Source organism: Curcuma longa, chromosome 20 (genome assembly GCF_044706935.1).
Source record: "Curcuma longa cultivar G26 ecotype Majalengka, Jawa Barat chromosome 20, ITB_CL_G26_1.1, whole genome shotgun sequence".
Classification (NCBI taxonomy): Eukaryota; Viridiplantae; Streptophyta; class Magnoliopsida; order Zingiberales; family Zingiberaceae; genus Curcuma; species Curcuma longa.
Genome location: NC_133880.1, coordinates 6075783 through 6095118, shown reverse-complemented (window position 1 = coordinate 6095118; position 19336 = coordinate 6075783). Strand labels below are relative to the sequence as shown.

General features: G+C 35.5%; 3 protein-coding genes across 6 annotated transcripts; all 3 read right to left on the bottom strand.

The window, feature by feature from the left end:
- Positions 1-73: 73 nt before the first annotated feature.
- On the bottom strand, positions 74-4123 carry LOC141813727 (uncharacterized). Its single transcript, XM_074701709.1, has 4 exons — positions 3945-4123; positions 2072-2307; positions 568-623; positions 74-304 (listed from the first exon to the last, which is right to left on the bottom strand). Coding segments are annotated over exons 1-4 (417 nt in total). The 5' UTR covers positions 4069-4123; the 3' UTR covers positions 74-303.
- Positions 4124-4309: 186 nt separating this feature from the next.
- Positions 4310-9368, bottom strand: LOC141813568 (sphingosine kinase 1-like). Its single transcript, XM_074701526.1, has 10 exons — positions 9032-9368; positions 8676-8798; positions 8501-8601; positions 7519-7591; positions 7064-7150; positions 6888-6965; positions 6678-6748; positions 5441-5737; positions 5153-5275; positions 4310-4657 (listed from the first exon to the last, which is right to left on the bottom strand). The coding sequence occupies exons 1-10, from the start codon at positions 9366-9368 to the stop codon at positions 4460-4462; spliced, it is 1488 nt and encodes a 495-aa protein (XP_074557627.1). The 3' UTR covers positions 4310-4459.
- A 1281-nt stretch (positions 9369-10649) lies between these two features.
- Positions 10650-18832, bottom strand: LOC141813392 (diacylglycerol kinase 1-like). Of its 4 annotated transcripts, none has more exons than XM_074701354.1 (14): positions 18685-18832; positions 18480-18574; positions 17548-17797; positions 17337-17459; positions 17083-17211; positions 15482-15567; positions 14836-14959; positions 13555-13603; positions 13126-13208; positions 12863-12930; positions 11584-11658; positions 11308-11395; positions 11120-11236; positions 10650-11032 (listed from the first exon to the last, which is right to left on the bottom strand). In XM_074701354.1, exons 3-14 carry the CDS (start codon positions 17746-17748, stop codon positions 10724-10726), a joined length of 1452 nt encoding a protein of 483 aa, XP_074557455.1. In that variant the 5' UTR covers positions 17749-17797; positions 18480-18574; positions 18685-18832; the 3' UTR covers positions 10650-10723. The 4 variants fall into 4 exon arrangements, with proteins under 4 accessions (XP_074557455.1, XP_074557454.1, XP_074557457.1 ...); XM_074701353.1 differs by having other exon boundaries at positions 18494-18574; XM_074701356.1 differs by having other exon boundaries at positions 11120-11194; positions 18494-18574.
- Positions 18833-19336: the final 504 nt, after the last annotated feature.

The window sequence follows — 19336 nt, the reverse complement described above, 5'->3', positions numbered from 1 at the left end:
CTCCCCACAAATGTTTTGATAATTTTAATAGAACTATACACTTTTAAAATATTTCAGAATTTTCGATCATATATGTCAGACTGAACCGGCGAGAGCCAGCCAAGATCGAACCTGTATAGATCATCAAATATAACCATGTATCGTTAATCGTAGCACGATAGCAAGAAGGACGAACTAGTTTATGAACATTAATAGAAATTGGCAGGTGCCATACACAACTGTACATGAGAGGAAATCAAACACCACAGCAGCAGCATATACGTACACACGCACGCACTGGAGGCAAAATTCTGTATTTCTCCATCTGCAACAAACAATAATTGTGATCCATCCAAGTGAATTAGTGTTAGTGCAAACGGTTCAGAAAAACTGCGCAAATATGATTCGCTGTCATTTGTATATTTGATAAAACATATTTTAATCAAAACACTTTGCAGAGTGATTAACAAATATTTGGTTTTCTTTCATTCTCGGAAACAACACATGTAAAAAAGATTGGGCATATTTGCAGAGTTGAAAAACCATAAAACATGTGGCCATTTGTCCTATCAAACCGTATATACTTACCATATAGAAAGACTTGCAAAAAGGAGCTCCAACTCTTCATCCTGGGAGACACTTCTCTGCAAAGAAGTAACACAAGGTGTCAAGGAAGCCAAATAATAATAAAGGGAAGGGGAAAAAAAGACATGATGATTTTGGAGAAGCAAAGACTATAATTTGGTGGTCACTATATATCTCTAGTGCTTGATTAGCATCTAGGTGTAAACTTAAAACCAGTTGAAGTCTAGTGCTGCTTTTGGTTCATACAAGCAAAATTCTGATCTCTGTAAATTTAATTTCAGAAAAACATTCCTATGTTTACTTGCAAAATTAAATTTTCTATTATTCTTTACTTATTCCACGAATAAATACTCCCTGTCTATTCAATTCTTCAAATAATCCATGTTCTTCCTCTGATCAACTGCCCAAAAAACTTATATTACAAATGCGAGCCAAGCGTTCTTGTCAAACCAATCGAGCTACATGGGTCGGACGATCAAGTGCTCCAGTCCAATTGAGCGAGTCAAATAGGCTTGGCAAGCAAAAAGGGCTGAACAAGCTGATTGGGCTGAGCGGACAGGCAAATTGGTTAGGTTGGGCGCACCTGCTGTGGTCAAATTGGCAGAGTGCATCAATCAAGCCAATAGGCTAAGGGAGGAGGACAAGTGGATGGGCAGAAGAATGAACGACCAACTGCACCAAGCTAGGTGCACAGAGTCATAAGAGGAAGCAACACAAATATATCGAGCTGTGATGGCCAAAAGTTTGATTGGCTCACATGTGTCACACAATCCAATTAGGCTGAACAAGTTGAACATGTTGTCAAAAGGTTTAACCAAAAAAGACAGACCAAGCGAGTAAATTGATAGGGCTAAACCGGCTAATCGAAGCGCCACCAGGTCCAGTTGGGTTGGTAGCATTGAAATAGGCAGACAGTCGATCAGTCAAGTCAATTGAGCAAGGCAGGCCAAGCAAGTCAAATGTGTTGGACATGTTGAGGAATGGTCTAATGAGCACATTAAACCGAGATGATGGAATAAAGAGTAGATTGGTCCAATCGGACAGGCAAGGTAGACCAATTGTGAAATCTGTTCCTATCTATTCCATATAATATTCTTTCAAACCAACATAGGAACATTAATTTCATGTCACCTCTATTTCATGAACAAAACTTCAACATATTCATGTTCTATTTTGTCTATTCCATTTTCAAGGACTAAATATTCTATTCCTTATCTATTCTGATTTGTGAAGCAAACAAACAATAAACTTAAAACTTCAGTTGGAATCCAAAACCGATTTAAATTCCCATGATCATACTTTTATGCAAACAAGTTTAAAATCCCGCTGTCCATTTAAAGATCTGAAAAATCAATATCTATACTCATTCAAACTTTACTACCTAATAGGCAGGATGATCAGCATCAAAGTTTACATCGATGCTACTAAACATAAATACACATCCAACAGCCTGAATTTGAAAGCATAAAAGTAATACTATAATTTTCAAGGAAAAAATGCATCTTACCTGAACGGAGAAAAGATGTAGAAGTTTCTTCAACACCCGCATGCGGTGAACTGCATAGCTACTATTTGAAGGAAGCCGATTAACTCTGCTAATCTCAGCCTGAACTGCAGCTTTCTTTTCTTCCAATCCTGCTACATTCCCAATGGTAGTCCCGCCGGTGTTTCCTAAGCCATTTTTACCATGATCAGGATTATTTGAAGTCCTGAGATGTTCCATCAGGCTATCACTCGAGCAATCTACAAATACACAAATGCATTTAACACGTTGCCGATTAAAGAAATAAAAAATGAATAAGATAACAACAAAAAATTTCAGCATGAAAATGATATTATATACAAGATCATCCAAACTTCAGGAAGGAAACAGTGACAAAAGAAAGCACTTCCAATATAACATATTTGTTGAGTTGTTATGAGATCCCTGGAAATTCAAATTTGATGCATTCGTTTAAGAGGATATTTTAGTCACACATTTTTACGTTCTAAAGTTTGTTTATTAAATTGATTAATATTTGGCTAACAAAAAAAGTAAATAAAAAAGGGTTGGTAAACTGAAATAAACCTTGAAAAAAAAGCACCGTTGAGAGGGAAAATAATTTGGAAAAGCCATCATAGCTTTTCCCAATGTCATGTTTCAAAAAAATGCAAAACAATTTTTTTAAAAAACTTTTTCATGGATTTCTGATCTCACACAAGTCCAATTATAATATCGTCTGTTACTGTTATAGTCTTATCAAAAGAGAAGCATTTTGGTGGAAAGGTCCTGTGTTTCAGAGGTACTACAGCGAGACAAGAGAAGCAAGGTACTCACTCATGCTTTCAATTAATTCCAACCACAAGGACTTATTTTATCTATGTTGGTATGAGTTCTATACAATAAAAATGTTGATTATTATTCATGTGAGTTGCATATGCATATTTCCAAAAGCTAAAGGAGACTTGACAATCTTAAATATGATGAACATGTAATTTATTAAAAATTGATGATATCTTGTTCATGTTCTAAAAATTGATGATATCTTGTTCATGTTCTGCTAACTTTTAAGTGTTAAAATTATAATAAAAGTGGTGTTGCTGTTTTAATTAGTACCACAGACACATAAAGAAATGCCTCGCTGCATGGACAGTGTTGGCAAAGAAAGAAAAATGCTATTCTCAATTAAATACAGCCACTAACACTTATGACAATACTTGCAAATGCTTATAATGGGAAGGAAAAAAAACCAGTACTCATGGGGAAATACCCATGATGGAATGTCACCCAACACACAATACACCACCTTTCCCCCCTCCCAATTAAACTGAATTATGAACTTTCAGGAAAATCCAAAACTAGCACAAATCAATTATTATGAAAAAAAAAAACAGTTTGATTGTCAGATAACTATCATGAGCTGTATTTCTTTTGCAATTACTAAATGCAAGCACTTAGAAAGCAGGCGCTTGCCAATCAAAATCACCCACTGAAGAGAAACAAGGCGTTCAACTCTCTAGGCGAACACCTAAATAAATAAATAAATTACATAAAAAATGTAGAATCCCTAGAATCAATAGAACCCCAGCCTACCGGTACTGATAGCATACGAAACCTTTTCAATGGCTCAAAAGAACAACAAATGAAATTCTATCATTACCAAGGCGAAAAAAAATGCAATAACCATTCTACTGATAGTGATTCCACCAAGGTTATGGTTCTGTAGCAACATCACAAAATCGCACGGAGATCGTTCCCATGGAAACCCTAATCGAAACTAAACAGAAGAAAGAAAAAAAAAAGGAGAAAGAGAAAGAGGAATAAACATAGGCCATGAACTCATGAAATCACATTCTAATTGCAAAACAGGATCATCGAAATCTTTACCTTAACTCCGTACCTCTGTGGTTCGCCCTATCGCCAGTCTCGTTCGCAACACCAGTTTGGAGAAACACCTGAGACGCGAAGACTCGTTTAAATAGCTCGGTCGCGCAAAAACAAAAGGTGAGCCGGGCCCGGTCCATGAAGCCTAAGCGGGTTCAAAAACGGTCCAATCCAAGCTCACCGAGCCCGGCCCATGAAGCTTAATTGGGCTCAACAACGGTCCGATTCAATTGGCAATAATATAGAAAAGAGCAGTCTGAAGTTTCAGTTCCGGACAAGTGTACACAATTTGATCTCTATTCCACTAGACTATTTTCATGACTCAAATTCATGATACATACATAAAATCACACGGTAATACTTTACCGTTACGTCATGCCCTTCTAAGGAAAAGTGAAATCCCTATCCCTACCTCTTCTTTTATCATTTCATGTTCATATAACTACAAATATCATGTATGTATACATTATTAGATTGATTCACGAGTAAATTTCTCAATCAAGAACAAAGAACAAGAGAATGCCACAAAGATCAAGGAACAGGAGTGAATATGGTAGCCAAACCCTGGTCCACTGTCACGAGAAGAGGACCATAAGCCATAAAATGTTTTTGCACATTGCTTTCAGCAGCATCATCTCCCATAGCTAAAACCTCGCCATCGCAGTCGATGATGCCGCCCTTAGCGTCGTGCCCTATGCGCTTTCCTGGCTCTAATCGAAGTGCTTTGACCTGCAAAATCCGCATCGATATATGACTTGAGTATGAAACACATAATTGTCGACTCCTAAATCTTCTCCAACACCATAAATTTGATGCTGAGTACAAAGAACCATTTAGATGAATATTCACATCCAGCCTTGCTGCTCTCTCCTATTTTCCTCTACCAAATTGAGTTTATCTAAAGGGGCTTTTTAGTATCAACAAACCAAAGCAACATTTGAAATCTAACAAATTGCTAATAGACAACTAGAATGGCTGTTTGTTTATTATCATGATCATTTTTAACAAATGATTAGATCTGCATCAGGTATGCCCTCGTATCTAATAGCGTTACAAGTACTATTTAATCTATAAACAGAGAAATATTGGTTCATTTTCACTTCTTCCTTATTTTATCTTCATCAATAACCTTGAAGAGAAATATAGAGTCAAAGTCGAGTTACATCTCATTTAAGATGGTATAACGACATAGTTACTGAAAAGTTATAAGAAGATATAGTGTACCTTCAAATACATTATATACGGCGATTTCACATAACTTCCGTCACTCATGTTGAGCATCATTCCTAGAATGGCTGATTTTGGACAATCCTTCAGAATGACTACATCCAAGTATCCATCCGAGAACTGCATCGTTGTAAATATCATATGATGTCACCATTTTGTGAACATAGAGAAAGAAGTTAAAGCTTCCAAACTAATGAAAAATAAAAGCAAAAAACTTGACACTCTGACCAACAGTAAACACAATAATTACAGAAGAAATAAAGTCCAGCAATGAGGAAATGCCACCTTTGCTTTCGGTGCTGGGGCATAATTTTCAGCAGAAAAGGGCACATTGTTAGCCCAAATTGAAATAAAAGGACCATCAACAAACCTCCATTCCAATCCATCCAAGGAATTCTCTGGGCCTTGATAACCACATGTCTTGAACTTACTGTCACTTCCTTGTTCTTGTTGAGTTAATACATAGTGAGACTTAGCCTCATCAACTCGTTCCACTGGTTCACCATGATTTTCATATCCAGGTGCAGGAATAAACTGGAAATGTCCATGGTATTTGCGTAGGTTCATTATGCGGAGAAGAGCCTGTAAGAAAGACCTATTAATCATAGCATATGACAATATTCTAGGTACACAATATACACCTATCGACTACATCAGTTGAGGATAAGTTTTTGAGGCAATATGGGGTTTATATTTTATCCACAAGCTCATACTATAAATGAGTCATCAAAGGGTTGGCTTGATGCACATAGGTCCTGCTGATAAAGATTCTTCCACTTTGGCGAGTGACAAAGACAGTATGGGAAGTTCAAAGAATGTCTACAGAATGACATTGACTCAAACTGCTATCAATTACCATTTTATTAACCAAATTAGAAAAGCCTAAGTGTCTTCTAGTCCTCTCTCTGTCTCTTAGAATTCTTTTGATCTTCGCTCCCATGTCACCCCATGATCAAGCTAGAAATTCAGAAATTCACTTTAAAGAAGATTCCTTGTTTCATTGGCACAGTAAGACAACATAATTCATCTCCAAATTTTCTATTTGGGTTCTGGCACCAATCAAATAAAAGCAGTACTTCAAGCTTACGACCCTTTGACTGCCCGATCAATATCCATTGTCATGATTTGATCCGAAATGATCACTCACCAAATTTGGAATTACAATTTAAATGCAAACTATCTAACAATCAGAGAGAACTGGTGCAAAGACTTTTACTAATTCTAGTACCCACAAACTGTAACTTTGGATCAGCTAGGCAGATATCTTACAATTGTTTGGCTAATGATTTAGATCCAAATTCATGAAATTTGACATATATTTAAGACACTTGTCAAATCTTATTTGTTTTTGAACTGTAGTGTGCAGCTTATTGATTCTTGGATATTCAAAGGGCCATGGAACATAACTCGCAGTGCATAAAACATTCTTCATGACATACATTTGGCAGCCCACCTTATAACTATCATATCTGAAACTATAGACAAATATGCAGAAGGAATGAGAAACTGCACATTGACTTACATATATGTCAAGGCGAGCACTTCCCAACCACCTATACTTTTCAGATTCAATATCAACATCAGCCGCCAAGCCTGTAAATGCAGAATGCATTGAATGAGTTTTCAGGTGTATAAATTTTAAACTTTCACTTGATCAGATATCTCCATTGAAATGACCAGAATTAAGTTCACATATAAAACAAAACACAGTTTCAACAATTAATCATCATACCCCAAATAAGTGTTAAGACACTGAAAAATCTTTTCTCCTTCTGTGAGATAGTGGCAACATCCAGAACTCGTTTGCGACCTATAGATAATCAACAATCAAGAAGCTTATTATCAGTATTATTAGAAGTTGTTTCTACTTTCTCTAGTGGACAGGGATTATGAGAAAGAGAACATAACCTCGTATAATTGCAAATGTAGCATTAGCAATAGAGTACATATCACCAGCAGAATCTAAAAGTGATTTTGCCATACCATTTCCGGTACCTAAAAATGAAAAAAAGGCAGATAATCAAGATATGGAGCAAGATTACAAGATCCCTTATTACATAAATTATGATTAGGAGTAAGGAAGTGTAAATTTTCTTAGGATATCAGGCAGTACACAAAAATAGGAAATCAGAGATGGAGGATGGTACAACAGCCAGGATACAATTTATTGAAAAGCATGAATGACAGACAGTAAATATATGCAAGAGCCTCCCAGTAAATACAAAATGGAGCAAAAACTAGACATGCCAACATATAACATACCTAATGCTACTAATCCAAATGGTTAACCTAGTCAAAGTTAATACTTAATAGTAGTAATTGGCTAACTGCTAATATGAAATATGAGAAAAAAGAAGGTGCACCTGCTGGAATTATCCCAAGAGGCATCTTAATTGCAGTAGCCCAATCTTCTCTTTTCAGCAAACCATTGACTACCTGTCCATGGAGAAGATTAATAGAAAACTAAATATATTTCTAGGGAAAAAGAATTAAACTAATCAATATCACAAGTGAAAAAGATATGGGTTCATTCTAGGAGTACACATGTAAAATTTTGAAGCAAATAAATTAGAGATTAATTTGAGATTGATGCATCCATAATAAAAGAAAAGAAAAGTATCAAAGATCGGTGCATCTGCAATGAATTGGAGATTTGATTTTTGTTGTCTGGTAATTAGCATTTTCTATTTTTGTAATAAAAAGGGAATAATTATAATCCCAATTAGAATTGGTGAGAAAAATAAATGACAATGTCATGACAGGCTACTTAGAGATACCTGTAAAGGAGCATATGTCCAGATAGTCATATTAAGTAAGATGAAACATTTTTATTGCATTTTACATGGTGGAGAGTAACTAGCTGAAAGCAAAAGGTCAAGCAGTTTTATTACTTATTTGTTTGTGAAATTGCTTACCAACTAACTATGTTTGGATAAGTTAAAACACATAACTATGATATATATATATATATATATATATATATATATATATATATAGTGATTGTAGTCTAGTGCTCAATAAATTTTGTAGAAGGAAAAAATAAAGAATTAGGTGAAGATTAATTATTGCATGACTTTTTAAATGCAGGAAACAGCAAATATTCAAGAGAATCAAGGATTCAGGAACAAATGCATCATTCTTGACTAGTGTTTAACAAACAGTTATAGCACACTACATGCTCCTTATTAATGAATACAAAAAGAAGTCAAGTGCTCCTAGCACATGACAAAAGAATGATGATATAACTTCTGTTGTATACAAGCCCCTGACATAGAGGATTTCCCCTGCTTATATAACCAAAACATTATTGTGCTCCGTAATGCAAATATCGATTAAACTACCAACCTCCACTAGAACACCATCACCACTGACACACACAATACCATCATATTTTGGAAGATCCAAAGATTTTGTCATTTCCTGAGCATGATTCTGGTACTTAGTTTCTGAGGAAAACAGAGTTCAAATATCAACTTCTTATTCTATGGAAGTGGAAAAGTAAATTTTGAAACATGCTCACCTACTATGGTATAATTGATGTACCCAGCTTCAAGAATTGGCTTAATCTGCTTCTCGAAAATGGTTCTTGCAGATTTATTTCCCGCAAATGGATTTAAAATAACGAACAGCTTCTTTGGCCGGCCTATCAGAGAATAAACGATTTGACAGTTTCTCAATGATTAACCCATAAAAGATAATGCAGAATTTTCTGGTTCACTCTTGCGATAGATATAAAGTTGAAGAATTAACAGTACTTAATACAAATTTGAGTACTGATTCGAAAATGATAACTCCAATATAATAATTCGGCTAAACTTCTGGTCCTTATCACTGGATGAATAAGGACTCATCGACATCAACAAAACACTTGCTTACCGAGAGAATCGATGCAATTCTTCAATCTGGCGCTCCACCGCAACGCCGCCGCCTCCGTGGGCATCTCCAAAGAGTAATCCCTCCTCACCCTCCTTCTCTCCCCAGATGCTCCCCCGAAGGCGCAGATAGAACCACTTCGAGGAGCCTCCGCTAAAGCCCGGACCGTAATCCGTGTTCCTTGGACGTCCAACCCCAGGACCTCCGATTCCAACCTGAGACACTGCTCGCCTCCGCCGGAGCGCCATCGCAGCGTCCCGTCCACCTCCAATGCCGACTCCGCCGCCGCCCCGTTGACTACGATCCTCTCCGACAACCTCTCGCCTCCGCCCTCTGCCATGCTCGCCGGATGCAACTGTCCTTCGGCAATTGCTTATGAATGCTGCTGACTTGAGCTAGTATCAGCTATACTGACCCGCAATATACCATCCTATTATCGGAGGAAGCTCGTGGGACCCATGGATGCCATAAATACTGAGGCTGGTAGAATTTTAGAGTCTAACGGACTTTGAGTTCTTTTTTTGGTAGGTTTTTTACGGTACACGCGCCCTTTCACACACAGACTCACCTTCCTCTTATTGGAAATAAGTCAGCGGGGCCCATTGCCATCAGTAAGCTAGGGAAATGGTATGTGCTTGGGACCTTCAGTTTTTTCTTACTGAAAACGTGGCGTCATGCTTTTCGAATTCTTCAATTCTTTCTTGGAGAACACGTTCCAGTTGTTGCGGGTTGACGAATGGTTTTTTAAGCGTTGAAGAAATTGATGAACATAATAAGTAAAAGAAATAACAAGAGAAAATAAAGTAGATATGTATGGGAACTCCAACGTATCTTTTCTTAATCTTCAAAAACATAAAATGTATTTGTTATGTTCGTAGGAATTAGATGAGAGTATCATTTTTTTTCTGAAGATTTTTTATAATTTGGCACGTAAGGAGTCATTAATAATTTAATTACTTTTAGATAATAATATATGTAAACAATACTAGTAAAGAGTCCTATTAAAATCAAGAAATAAAAGATGGAATTTTCCAAAAAAAAAAAATCTACTAATGGGGAAGACTCCTTGGGACAAGAGACATAAGAGTGTAATCTCAAATGTTATCAGTTTCGATACCCAAATCAAAAAATACAATACAAATAAAAGTTCTTTTTAAGAAATTTCATACCCTTTTATTAAAACATAAATTTTTTTTGATAAGTCGAACATTTAATTCATTTATATTTCTAGTTTAATTTTCTCTATCGCTCATTTTCTATTCAAGCAATAAAACAATTATCTTTTTATAGCTTTAACAAGTCAATGGAAAATGACTTAACAATTTCATAATCATGCTTAGAATAAAGATAATCTTTTATAGCAGCAAATATTCTCCTGTCAATGACCTCATGACACAACTAAGGATGGGGATTTTAGAGCAAACATTAATTAACTTAATGCAAGATATAGAATTCTTATTACTAATCTAGGGGAGGTTCCTTAACCAATTGGTAGGTTTTTTATACATCTATTGTTGACTTTATCAATAGGCAATGTTATTGTCAATACGTTAGAAATGTTCTTACTTGAGCATATTTTTAGTGATTTGTGAGTTTATAGAGATTAGTTGTGAAAACAAGAAACACCAAACAAACAACTATTTGAGATTGACTGAAGAAGCAAATCGGGAAAATACATACCAAATCATCGAAAAACTAAGCGCTGACGACACTATCGATATCGTCATGATACCTGAATGTTTCTGCTGAACCAAACTTCCTCCTTTCCTCAGAGTAGCTATTGTCAGAATCTTCACTGCTTGAGTCTTCATTGTGAGGTATATCGTGGATACTTTTAGCTATGCAATTACCTGTTACGAGCATACACACTTGACGCAGATGGGAGATCTCGATGATAACTTTGTCCTTGTTTTGAGGAAGTGGTTGCTTCCATGGTTCTCCGTCGACTCTCATATAAGCATGATCAGCAGCGCCCTTGCGGAATTTGAATTGAACTCGATTTGCCTTGATGGAATTAGAGTATCATGTGAGTCTGAGTTGAGAGTGTGTCAAGAGAATAAGTGAATTGTCTCTCAAATGGCATGAAGATACCTGTGCAAGGCGAGTCCCATGTCCTCCAGGAGCAAGCAAAACAAGTCCATGACAAGCATCCTTGAAACCGACGATCTCAAGTAGGCCATCATCGACAAATGGCGGAGTCAGTTCTCTCTGAAGATATTAGAATTCAGAAGATGCAAACTATGAACACTGGGCTAGAAAAAAAATAAAAAAAGACTGACATCTTTTTGTTTCTTCTTATCTGGTGTTCCCCAAGGATTCAATCCCCCAGAAAAGCTGGGCAAGTTAAGACAAACAATTGACCTGATGCTGTATAATGAAATAAACAGCAGACTTAGCAGTGATCACCAGCATCGTCTTAGTAAACAAAGGTTACCAGAAATATTATGATATTTAGGTAACTTAAGTTGGTAGAAATTCTTTACGCAAAGATTAAATGTCTCTAGTTTGCTACAGTTGGAAACACTTCAAATTCGATAGAGAAGTGTCAGTTTCACCTGTGAGGAACATGAAGCTTCTCCCAGTGGCCAGTCTTTTTCATGATTTTCATTGTTGCAAGCTGAGCTATGTTCCTGTATTCAAGAAAGAAAAATTGTTTTAGTCCCAAATTATAGTTATTGGATTTTAAATTTTATTCAGAAAGTAGAACACATTCTTCCTGATCAACTAAATATTAATTCATGACTTCATGTCACTTCAATGACAAATACAACGTAAGACTGATGACTGGGTTAAATAAAATTACAGTCAGGTTTATTACTTATCACTGGCAAGAGCACAAAACGATGGAAAAGAATGGGCATGAGACAAGTTAAAAATGGACTAGGTTACAAAGTATCTTATAGTTTCACTAGTTCATGTGTGATAAGGAAATCTTCCCTTCGGAACAAAAATAATACATTTCATTGGAAAAGCTAATAAATCGGACTTTTAGAACCATAACACTAACAAGAACATCCCCAACCAATAGTACCACAATACAATTATCTAATACCTCGAAGTTAAAAAGAATTACTAATTAAGCAATAGGAATGCTATGGATTTGTTGCCCTTTGGGATCCGTGCAACTTAAAATTGAGACAAATACTTATCCTATGTTGAATTTTGATTAGGCGGTGCAACTTATTGTGTCATACTACTGCCTGTTCTACAGAAGATATGAGAGCGGGTTTAACTTCCTATGCCTATTGCAAAATAGTTGAATGTCCTTGTTATCGAAGATGCCAGTGAATTAATGGATCACAAATAGAAATTTAATTTGCTAGGGTGACTCCTAAATTCCTTCCAATATGCCTAATACAGGCAAGAAATGGTTTGTTTATTATGGTTAGATGCTCTCAAAAAGTTAAGATGTGATCAAAGAGGGAACAAATTAACTTGACTGTGAATATGATAATAAAATGACAAGGACAATTCAATTAGTGCAAGATAAAATAATTGTCTCAAGTTCAAGAAAATGAAACAACCAAAAGATGGCATAGGCCAGAATGTCCAATAAGATTGTCCGCTATGTATATTGCAGAGCTTCTAACACTATGTAAATTGTCTTTTTGCAGTAATGGTCACACAAATATTGAATTTTTTATATTTTTGTCATGACATCAACTACAAAGTATTGTTCAGATTGCTAGAAATAACTGACAAAATGGCCATGAACATTCCAACAGCTACAACTTCAGTAATAGCAGCTAACAAGAATTTGACAAAATAACATAGCAAATTTTGTAGTTATCTTGATCTGTAGTACTCAATAGTAAAATATTACTGGAAAATCACCTTGAAGTAGGATGAAATAGAGATGTACAAAACCATCCTTGCGTACATCCATGCTTCAAGTAGGTCATCTGCATTCCAGTAGATAATACTGTTTTAATGAAATGTTCAAGGAAGTGAAAAATAAGACAAGCTCAATAAATAGAGAGATCGATTGAAGGAACAAGCACTTCTGTTATAGTTGAACAAATTGGTATCAACATAAGCAAGAGACACAACAAAGTTTTCCCTTTACCAATTTACAACAGCAGCAACAGAAAATATACCTGATTAGCTAACTGATTCTTGAACTTTTCTGGGTACTTCTTCCTCTCAGCATGGAATGCAAATGACACTTGGGCATCCATTCCTAGAATATACAACATGATATTAAAGGGGCCATTAGCACATATGCACTTATGGAAACAGAAAATTACCAAAAATAAAAGATCTTTTTAGCTGCATAATGAAAATAGAAATTTTTTCCAACAAAGAATAATTTTATCTTATCTGTTTTTATTTAGTAAAACTGGACGTAGCATACAAATTAGGATAAATAAATCATTACTGCATGGATAAAATACGGAAATGAGCATTGCTTGTATAAGTTCTTTTGATTTTCTTTCACGTCATGAATATTTATGACAAGTCAAGGCCTTACGTTACTTTATGAAGCACCACTAGATCACAAAGCAGTGATATCTTGCGACTCTTACCAATGCTAAAGTAGTTCCAGAATCCCCCACGAAATGTTTGGTAGCCTTGCTGAAAGGTTGATATGAATAAGTTTTAGACTTTGAATCCACAGAGTAACAATATTTGAAATGTCAAATGACACTATTAGAATCAGACTATCCAAAATGCTAAAAAAATACCCAAATAAATTGATTTTCATCTTGGAATTTCGTTTAATCTAGTTATTCTATTAAGCAGGAAATCATCATCATCAATTCTCCCAACTATATAAGGATGGCTATATGAATCATATTCCATTAAACTCTATGTAAGGCTATATCACCACCACCACCACCACAACAACAACAAAGTCTTATCCCACCCACTAGGTGGAGTCAACTATATAGATCCTTCTACGTCAGTGGACTCTATTCTCTATTATATCATCATTTATATTTAAATAAATTTTATCTTGTTTTATTGTTTCTAATCAAATCTTCTTTAGTTCTCCTCTTCCTTGTTTGATGTGCACATTTGTCATAGTTTTACATCTTCTAACTGGAGCATTTATTGGTCATCTAAGTATATATCCGTACCATCTTAAATGTGTCTCCCGGGGTTTTCCTTCAATAGGTTGAGTAATATTTGTTATAGTCTCCGTCTACTTTGTTCCACCTTGCATTACAATAGATTCAACTCTTCTAATTATACAATTTATTGATTGTCTTTTAAATATTTTTCTTACCACCTCAACTTATTCTCCATTTTATCATCTATTAGAACAACACCTAATTGCTATTTAATATAAGTATTTGTTATTTCATCCTTTCTAGTAATTCAATACTTGTAGATGTGATCTCTGCTATATTAACTTTTAGTATGTGTGGCTACTTAACAAACAAAATTATGATGAATCATACCACAATCTTATAAAGCTTAGCCTATGCGGGATATGATGATCACACAATATTCCAAAATCTCTTCCCACTTCAACCATCTATTAAGGTTATTAACCAACTTTTTTTCTATGAAATTGGAAAAAATAAAATGAATCCAATACCTCAAGCATTGATGTACACTAATTTGCTTAGGCATTATTCGTTTGAGCAGTTCTAGATTAAACCATCTTTCCAAAGGAGTGAGTTATAAAGATGACAAATAAATAAGTAAATAAAACTAGACATCCACCTTGTGACCTTGTCAACAACCAAATTAGTCTACTCTAATCAAGGGCAATATGGAACATGAAAAAAAACAGTTAATGACAAAAGTGAAATCTGCTTGAATTGGAAAAGTAGTTTGCGAGTTTTTCTTTTTTTTACCATATTCAGCGAGCTTGTCTGTGAAACACACTGAAACACATGCATAGCATGAGGTAGTTCTAAAGGTGAAATTGGATCACAAGAACCTTCCTTTGGAACTTGCTTTTTCATAATAATATGCCAGCTGGGAAAAAACAAAGAAAGATACAGCTTCAGTTGGGTTTTAAACCTTCAAAACATATAAGAATAAGAGAATTTCCTCAATTCTGCTGCACTATTTCAACTTATGAGCAGTTTGATGACATAAAGTTCCTTAAGACAATGAAAAGTTGAAACAAAATGTTGGCTTAGCTGTTTGTGTGAGGGTTAACATTTATCTGAAATAGCTATCTAGCTTTGTCATGACTTTTAAAATAATAAAGCTATTATAGTAGGTTGGGCAAAATGTTTGGTATTATATTGGAGCTATATTTTCACTGTAAATATCTACGTACAGTAAGATACTAAAATAAATGTATAAATAGGCTTATCATCCATTCGTAATCAGAGAAAATATGTTTTTTAGAAAACATAATCAGAGTACTTAATGATTCATATCATTATCATGCAATAAACAGGCAATTGCACAGCACACAATGGACCTGTAAAGTAAACATCAATGACTTTGATCATATAACTTCCTAATCAATAATAACTTAAAATTTACCTATCAATCATCATTTCTCTTCCTTTCATTACTTGTTCTAGAAATGACCTGACAGATTGATAGTCTGTAGCAGGATTCTTCTTTCCCTGCAATTGTATTAATATCAAAACGCAACTCACCAAATGAAGATGCACAATTGATTAAAAAACTAACTTTGACAGCATTAATTTCTCCAAAATTGATGTGTTTTTTTTGTCATAACTGATTTATCTTTGTTTGTAAGTAAATGTGGATGAAGGGGAGCCTTGACACAACGGTAAAGTAGTGTTGTGTGACGTAGAAGTCACAAGTTCGAGTTACGGAAACAGTCTCTTGCAAAGCAGGATAAAAATGTGTATATACCTTTCTAGGACCCAACATTGGCGAGAGCTTCGTGCACTGAGCTACCCTTTGTAAGTAAATGTGGATATAATGATTCAATAGGTTTAGTCCTATGTTAGTTTATTAGTCATCAAGTGTTTTGCAAAAGTCCGATATATAAGGTGGTTGATCTCTTTTGCAACATAATACAATCTTTTAGGTGTCAAATTTCAGGAATATAAAGGGCTATAATGTACAAACAACATAGACAAGGAGACAAAAAGTTAATAAAGAACCAAAGATTAGATAAAAGTGCATCACTGCAGATGGTGGTGAAGCAAGATTCAATTGCAAACCAAAAGAAACACTGACTATAAAGGAAACAAATTTAACTAAAAGGTAGCCCGGTGCACGAAGCTTCCGCTAATGTGGGATCTTGGGGAAGGATATTTATTGTACACAATCTTATCCTACTTTGTAAAAGGTTGTTTCTGAGCTTCAAACCCGTGACTTCTAGGTCACGGCAACAACTTTACCGTTGCGCCAAAATCAGGGTTTGAAATTTCGAGCTGTATCGCACGATACTGGCGAAATTTTTTGTTCCGTCGACGGACTGGCACGACACGCACCGCACAATGGTTCCTGCTTGGAGACGCCTCCAGAGGCGTTGCCTGAGCACGGCGGCGCCTCCGGAAGCGTCGCTCGGGCTCTACGACGCCACCGAAGGCACCGCGCGGGCCCGACAGGACTTGCCCCTGTCGCGCGCGATTTTGAGTTTTTTTGGATTTTTTAACGTAGAGTTTAGAGTTTAATTGAATTTTAATAATCAATTCCTAACTATAGTTGGGGATAATTTAGATAGACTTTATTAAAATCCATAAAATTATCATATTATTTTTTTAAAATATTTTATTTTTTATTTTTAAATATTTAGATTATTTTTTTATTTTAATTAATATATTTTATATTTTAAAAATACTGAAACTATACCGGCACGGTACGATACGGTACCGAAACTGTATCGTTCCGGTCCGGGACCGAAACCTCGGCACGGTTCGATATTTTAAACCTTGGCCAAAGCTCCCCTTCGGAAACAAATTTAACTAATAGAATCTAAACCGAATCTAAACAATGTTTATTGTAGAAATGCTCTCCTATAAGGAAAAATAAAACATTTCACTGTAATTTTTTATTGTACTAAGATTGATAATGCTCTCAAATTCCACATAATTTGAACGTGGACCAAAGTTAATTCCACAGGCAAAATTCCACTTTAAGAGGAAAAGTATCTTTCCACCTACCCAGCCAAATGAAAATGGGATGTTGTTTCCGGTGCCTAGTGGCATTGTGGCGATAGGAGGTGGTCGAGCAAGTTTAAGGTCACAAATTACTCCAAGAAGCCAATTTGCTGTACCATCTCCGCCTGCAACCTTAATCAAGAAACCCCAACTTATAGAGATATTCAGGGCATGCTAATAAATCAAGAGCCAACAGTTCATCTGCATATGCTGGAAGTTGGAAACAATGAAACTACTGGACCATATGTAATACTCACAATTAGTCTCAATCTATTTAAGATTTCAGCAGCAAGATGATCTCCTTTTGCTTTGAGTTTTTCCAAATTTCCATATATCTTGTGCAACACCTTGTCAGGAGCTTCCGATTGCAAATCAAAAACCTGGAATGCACATTCTTCACAAGTAAAATCAATTATGATATCTTTGTATTTGAGTAAATGAATTTCTCTCGGCAATTAATTTAAGTACCTGAAGTTTGTTAAGAACTTTGTGAAATGTCACAAGTAAATCACCTCCAAGCTGGCCACCACTTTTGGTATTAATGAAGACCACTAGAGGACAAGCAGGTACATGAAAAAGGTGTTTTATTGGCAACTCCGCAGTAAATATGTAACTAGGAATAATGAACTCCTTTAATATCTCATCTTTCTCAGAACGGCAGTCACCCATCTCAGAACCTTAATCTGCAACTTTTGAACAAAATCACCTCTACAAAATCCTGATAAAGAGCAAGAACACTACGTTGACATTTTGACAAACAAAATAAAGTGCAGATGCAATGATAATTCTCTTGACAGAAAAGATTCAACGGAATACTTTACGGGTTGTTCTCTAATAAAATAGTTAGATGAACACTAACTACCCACTTAAAAGAAACTTAATCTTTACAAGAACCAGCAAATGCCTCGCTGTTGAAAACAGCAACATAAATGATAATTTTCGATAGAATACTTCATCGATTATTTCTAACAAACCTAGCAAGATGAACACTAGCTATCTGCTCAAAAAGAAAAGTAATCTTTACGCAACCATCAAATTCCTCACTATTAAAAAAAACAAGATCTATAGAATAGCGAACTCAAAGATACATTCTCAATAAACAAGATAACCTTATCAGATTATTCGAACCCATCAAAACATAGGTCACCAGAACAATCAACGTCGGCTAAGTCATAAATCAATAGAATACTTTATCAACTACTATAAAACCAAATTAGCAAGGTTTTCGCTAACTACCCACTTAAAAAGAAACATAGTCTCTACGCAACCATCAAATCCCTCGCTGTTAAAAAAAAACGACACCACAATGACCCACTGAAAAAGATATAAATATGCTAATCTCAGATCTATAGCAAGATTCTTAATGAATGAGACAACCTTGTCAAATTCAATTTTCTTACTCGACTAATCGAACCTGTCAAAATATAGATCAACGGAACAGTGAACGCCCCAAAAGTCAGAAATCAAAATCAGTCCACGACCTATCCATCGCAAGCTGAAGAGAAAAGTTAAGGGGAAAAAAATCAACATTTTTTTCCACACACCACTTCGAACGAGTACGAAACCACTTCAAAAAAGAAGAAAAAAAATAGCAAGATCGTCTACCCCGATTCGCCCAAAATTCGAAACTTAGGAGCGAAAAGCAAACGAATGAGGGCAACTGGAAGTCTGGAACCCTAGATTGGGCTTCGAAGACGCTTGTCCGAGGACTGAAGAATCAACCGAAAGCGATCTCGAGAAGAAGTGCGATTCCTTTCTCCCGACAATTATCCGCGTGTTGGGAGGGAATGAAAGGCATTCATACTGATGGGCATTGCAGGTTGGTTCGGATCCTATCCAAGGATGGCGTGGTTCGACAATTTGCAAGCGGAGAAATTAACTTGATTGTTCGAATTTTCAGGCGTCCGATGATAATCGGACGGCTAACTAAACAAAGACGCGTGGGGCTTTGGCGTGGGTTCGAAGCAAAGTGGAGTTTCTGGATTCGAATAAATAATTTATTAAATTTAAAAATTAACTTATTAAATAATTATTTTATTTTTGAAATTAAGAATTTGGATGGTTAAGGACTTTTGATTATGGGAATCATCCTTGTTGTTGTAGTAATTATAATTATAGTCAATCTAATATTAAAAATTTACTTTAAATTAATTAAGATTATTGTGTATAATATAAAAATATTATTATATTATTTTTTATTAGTTTGATAAAAAATGCTCAATACTTAAAATCGCATCAATACTATTATAGCAATTAT